At 37.5% G+C, this 5425-nt stretch overlaps 1 protein-coding gene across 7 annotated transcripts in view; it reads right to left on the bottom strand.

Moving 5' to 3' along the window:
* Window positions 1-368: 368 nt before the first annotated feature.
* OPA1 (OPA1 mitochondrial dynamin like GTPase) overlaps window positions 369-5425 on the bottom strand; it is a 49704-nt gene continuing 44647 nt past the window's right edge. For 4 of the 7 annotated variants that reach the window (XM_042820436.1, XM_042820441.1, XM_042820440.1 and 1 more), the window contains 2 exons: window positions 2788-2864; window positions 369-2293 (listed from right to left, as the gene is read on the bottom strand). In XM_042820436.1, coding sequence (XP_042676370.1) covers window positions 2800-2864 — 65 coding nt within the window. In that variant the 3' untranslated portion in view covers window positions 369-2293; window positions 2788-2799. Of the gene's footprint in view, window positions 2294-2773; window positions 2865-5425 lie in introns of all 7 variants that reach the window. The other 3 variants (XM_042820438.1, XM_042820439.1, XM_042820437.1) reach the window with 3 other exon arrangements.

Here is a 5425-nt window from a genome sequence, read left to right as displayed (position 1 = left end):
AACCAGAAACACATCTCAAAGAAAATTTCTGCTGTCACTCTGCAAAAATATGGAGAGATCATTACAGGTTGAGTTCATATGGCAGCATTCAGTGACAAAAATACCCTGGGAACATCTGCAGGACCAAATTCTACCAAGAATGGAGAGTTTTAAATGACTCACGGGGTTCTGGGTCAAACTCGCAGACCCCTTACTTCAACATTTCTCAGTGGTAATCATTATTTCATGTACTGAAATAAAACACTTAATATAATTATCACTAACTCGGCGCTAACACAACGCTTCTGACTCAGATGTTTTAGTACCATAACAATATACTTCTTCACAGTTTAACAAATGAGAAAAAGAAAGCCCAAATGACTCTTAGGTACAATAGCACTGTGTTCAAAATCCACATTTTATTTTTCCTTCAGTTACATTTTTACTCAATAAATACCTAGTTTCCATGGAATACATCATGCTAAGTCTTAGATGAGCAGCACAGAGGTTGGAACTAGAACTACAGGAACATCACACTGAGAGATGAATACTGGACCACTGGATGTAATATTTTGCAACATTTACATTACACGGAATTTTCTGACAGTGATCTCTTGACGTAAATGCAAAAGTTTTGTGTATTTTTTTTTTATACAAAGAGGCATTTAATGCAAGTACAGACTTACTTCAATTGCTGTACAGCCGATGGAATCTTCTTTCAGAACTGCAAATATACATCTCTAAAGTTATTGTCAGAGAATGATGATCATAGAAGCCTTTTTTCATTTTTTCGTTCTTAAAAACTCATTTACAGAAAAGCAGTTTTAAACAACAACAAAAAGAATCCCCAAGCAGTGAGACCTTGCAGTATTTAACTCCTCAACTTTTTATGAATACCTCTATGTTAAGTTTTCATACAATAGCCTAAGTACTTAATTATCTGAATATCCGAGAACACCTTACCTAAATTTCTATTGTTTTCACTGTGAGCAAACAGGCACAGTAACTGTCATGACAGAGTCAGGCTCCTCTCTTCTAATTGCCAGGAGGTCAGAAATCAATTGCCTTTTCCAAAAAGGAAAATAAACCTACACCAATTTTTTCAACCTTCATAATGAGACAACTCCAAAACAAACTGTGTAAAGCCTAATGCCTTCTTCCACAGATCTATTCAGAAGTGTATCCAGATCATCTGTTGCGAAGTGTGGGCAGAAAAATACAGTGATTAATCACCAGGCACCTATGATACAGAGCCTATATCACACTTACATTTGTCAGAAGTGACTAAAATGCAGGAGAAGAATGACTGTACTTAGTTTTTATTTTTACTGTATTGCATTACAGACACCACGTGGTTACGGAGGGACTTTGTGCGCAGCATTCGTATCAAAGCGATTTTGGTCTTACAGCAGCTGTTAGAAACATGAAAGTAATTATATTTTTGCTTTTTTACTTGAAAAGGTTGGACTCGTTGGAATTGTAAAGGCTACCTTTCTCTATTTTACACAATCAGTTTACTTTGTGCCTACTGAAAAGGGAAGATTTAGAAAGGAAATCAGTCTGTGCAATGGCAGAAATGAAATGTAATCGGCCATGATTCCAAGGGACAACAACAATTAGGAAAGAACTGGTAAAAAAAAAAAAGCCCCCATTGGTATCATTTCCTGAGCCAAACCTTTTAAGGTGTCAGTGAACAGCAGTCTGCACTTTCACCTGAAAGCACTGGAATTCCTTGAAAGTCTCTCAAGAGTTTTGAGTTTAACAAAATTCACAATTTCCCCTCAATATCTCAACACCATGCTTAAAATCTGTACCAGAGTGATCAGAGACTGTTTCAGTAACAGAGCATAACTGAGAAATGGCATGACTCTGAAGGGTGTTTTAATGTACACACAAATACAAAATCTTCATGTCAAACTTTTAAGAGCATTTACAGCCAAGAAACCGACAACAGATAAAATCCCTTTATGAACCTGATCCAGCTCCACTGTACAGGACAGGTGACAACAACAAAAGCATTTTTTCCTATTAGGAAAAAAGAACTCTTAAATGAAGAACTCTGGCAAGCTCCCAGGCTATCTCATCAAGACACAAATCAGGCTCTTCTGTCACATACAAGTAGCTTCAAAAATTAAAAAAAGCAGGCCGGTTTTGATTGAGTTTCTCAATCCCAGGAGACGTTTTCTTTTTTCTCTAATGTTTCACAATGCTTCCCCAAAAGGTCAGATACAGAATGGGACACGAAAGCATTTTTGTTCAGTCTTCTTTGTGCATGGTATCCTCGAAAGGTCTGCATTCCTGTGTTAAGTTGCTGCTGAAATAAAGAGGAGATTTTTTAAATCATGTAAATACATCAGAGCCCTTAGGCCTTTGTTTTCAAGAAATAATACTGAGATACGAGATTTAGGAGTGATCTAAGTGCATATGATTTTTATTTACAATATATAATGCCTATAAAGAAAAGATTTCAAAACGCTTTGCAAGCATGAAAATTGCTGCCTTAATTTTCATTCCAGTTCGTTACAGACTGTCTCTTAACACAGAAAGAAACAGTGAACCAAGAGTAACCAAATCTGAACAACTAGCCATTAATTGTATTCCTACTAAGTTCAGCTTTTATGCTACAAGCAGATATGAAAGTACAGTTTTACATGTTAGAAGCAAGCAGCAGCTGCCAGGCATTGGAACAGAATAAAAAGGAATTTTCACAAAGTCTGTGTGCAAATACATCCAGGAGACATGAATAATTATTTTATACTGAACTGTGAAAAAATTGCAATAATTCTTTTATCACCTGCACACCATTACCTGCTTGACAACCTATTTTTCTTGATGGAGGGCTTCTATGAAGGCTTCAAGTTTTTCCTGGATTTCCCGAACTTTTTCTGGAGGAATTAAAGAGATGGCAATTAAAACATCTAACTACTTCAATTCTTCCACATCAGAAGAAAAGAAAGAGTCCACTTTGAAGAACTGCTGCAAATGCAATTGACGATTATCACACTTTATTAATAAATTCTATAATTTCCCAAAGCAACCTTACAGTAGAAAAGAAATCCCATACTTGTATTTCAAAAAACTGAGGCTTCCATGAGGTCATGCACAGCACAACTGCCCTACACCTGCTATGCTGTGGAGAATAGGGACAGTTCCCTAAGCAAGTGTCACAAACACCACTAATCATTCTAAGAGTTAGAAGCCAGTGACCTTCCATCAGGCAGAATTTCAGGGAAGCAAACATCAACATTCAACACCCCTCTACAAAGGGAGGCACGCACAGTATTAAGACTGTTTAAGGCTTAAACTTCCTTGCATATGGGCAGTAACTAGAAGGATGTGGGCAGAGCCTCATTTTATATAAAACAATACAGCTGGGGGCTTCTTTCTTTACAAAAGCATGACTAGAACACAATTTCAAACAGCACTAGTAAAAAGGCAACGGGGCTTGGGAAAAATACAGTTTTAGGCATTCTCACCAACTCTTCTCCCAGTCCCATTCGATACTTGTTACCATATAACCTATTTGATTTATTAAGCAGCTTATGGAGCAGGATTTAGAACCTAGCAGGAATTGAAAGCCTGCAAGCTTTCCTGCTTCCCTCTCACCACGTCCTCACTGAAGCTTCTTCTGCGTGTGATCATAGCCATGATAAAAGCACAGGTCAAGAGCACGAGGGAAGCGGTGGGAAGTGCTATGGTACACAGAAAAGTTAGAGAGAAGAAACATGTAAGAAATGTTTCCCCTCCATAAAACACAAATACTACTGGATGAGAGCTGTAAGTTTCATTGAGATAAAAGTTTTGAGTTTTTCTTTCTTCCTTTTATAAACCTTTTATATATTCTTTATATATTAATCTATATTCATTATATATTAATGTTTTCTTCTCTTTATCAATACCACAGTTGTAAATGGGCTTTGCTGAGCTGAAGTAACAGCAAAACAGAAAGGAAACAGAGTTGGCATCCTTTAAAACAGGATACATAAACATTGGGGGGGGGGAGGGGAGGGAAGCAGGAACAACAGGACCTCAAAGAGGAATGCAATAGCAACGTACCCATGGTAACTGAAAGTTTCATCTAGTAACCCAGTCACAATCCCACAGATAATGCTGAACCCATTTTAGAGGAGTAATAATGGCAAAACTCAACAAAATCCCATAGCCCTGATATTGTAGAAGTGGAGAATTTTAATTGGAATTTGAAGTAAAAGAAGGAAAACAGCCTGCAAGGGAATGAAGAGGCCTTGGACTTCCACCTTTAAAGTACAGTATTTAGGTGATGAAGGGCAAATCCCTTCTACTCTCAGCACTTCAGCGTCCCCTTCCCCAGCACTTCTTCTACCACAGAGCACCTGCTGGCTTTGGTATTAAATGAAGGTTACATATGAGGGTGAAAGCTGTATGTTTGGAATTTGTGGAACAGCAGTAGCTGATTTTTACTAGAAAAAAGAAGTCTTGATTCAGTTCAGCTAACATAACTTTTGAATGCTGACAATGAAAAAATAAAAGTCCCATGATCACTGCATCCCTATGAAGTTAATGTGAAGAATTGCTTTATTCTCAAAGTAGAAAAGTGGGTATTTTTCTTTTACATGTCAGTGTGCAAACCTATTCTGCAACAAAGCCAACAACACCACTTAGCCAGCTACGTAGCACAGCTCACAACATGGATGCTCTGCCATTGCTTACAAAATTAGCATTAAAAAAAAGCTTCCTTTGACTTTGGACAGAGTCAACCCATTTTTGAACGTTATTAATCCTGCATCTCCCTCTCCAAAACTGAGCAGCAGTTCCCAGTAGTAACTGGAGATCAGCTCTCATTAGATTAGTGCTCTTAATAGCTTTGATGCTATAGGTATGTAGTTACTATATATATAAACTGATACATTTCTTTCCAAATATGCTTTTTACATTGATCAAGCCATCGGCTTTATGAAAGCAAAGAGATTTTGCAGTATTAAATGCAAATATTTTCCCTACTCAACTGCTCGCTTATGTCGTATTAAAGTCTTGAAAATTAATGGCATCAGCAAAAATCTCTAATTATATCACCTTTAAAAAGGGTTTGTGCCAACAAAAGCTATTTTAATTTTCTGATTAGGGCATATTAAAATAACAGGATACCAAACATTTATTCCACCAAAATGCACTGAATCAGCTGTGTTTGTTCAGGGAACAGACACACTAAAACTGTCTCCATCTTACAGGTACTTTATTAGTTTTTATACTTGGACAGAATTGAAATGATTGCTTAACTGTAATAATTATGAAGTCTCGAGGTAATTCAATACTTTGAAAAAACATGTTAGCTATTCTTAAGAAAGAGCAGTTACAATGACTGCCAAGTAGCAGCAGTTCCTCATGCTCTGCCTTGTACTCCTAGCAGCAGCAAGCCTCTTGCAGCAGCAGCAGCAGCAGCAGCAGCAGCAGCAGCAGCAGCAGCAGC

The sequence above is a fragment of the Centrocercus urophasianus genome, unplaced genomic scaffold (assembly GCF_019232065.1).
Source record: "Centrocercus urophasianus isolate 14NV4802_14NV808 unplaced genomic scaffold, USGS_Curo_1.0 seq_19, whole genome shotgun sequence".
NCBI classification, from domain to species: Eukaryota; Metazoa; Chordata; class Aves; order Galliformes; family Phasianidae; genus Centrocercus; species Centrocercus urophasianus.
Note: the sequence above shows the minus strand (reverse complement) of the source record. Positions and strands in the feature narration are given on the sequence as shown.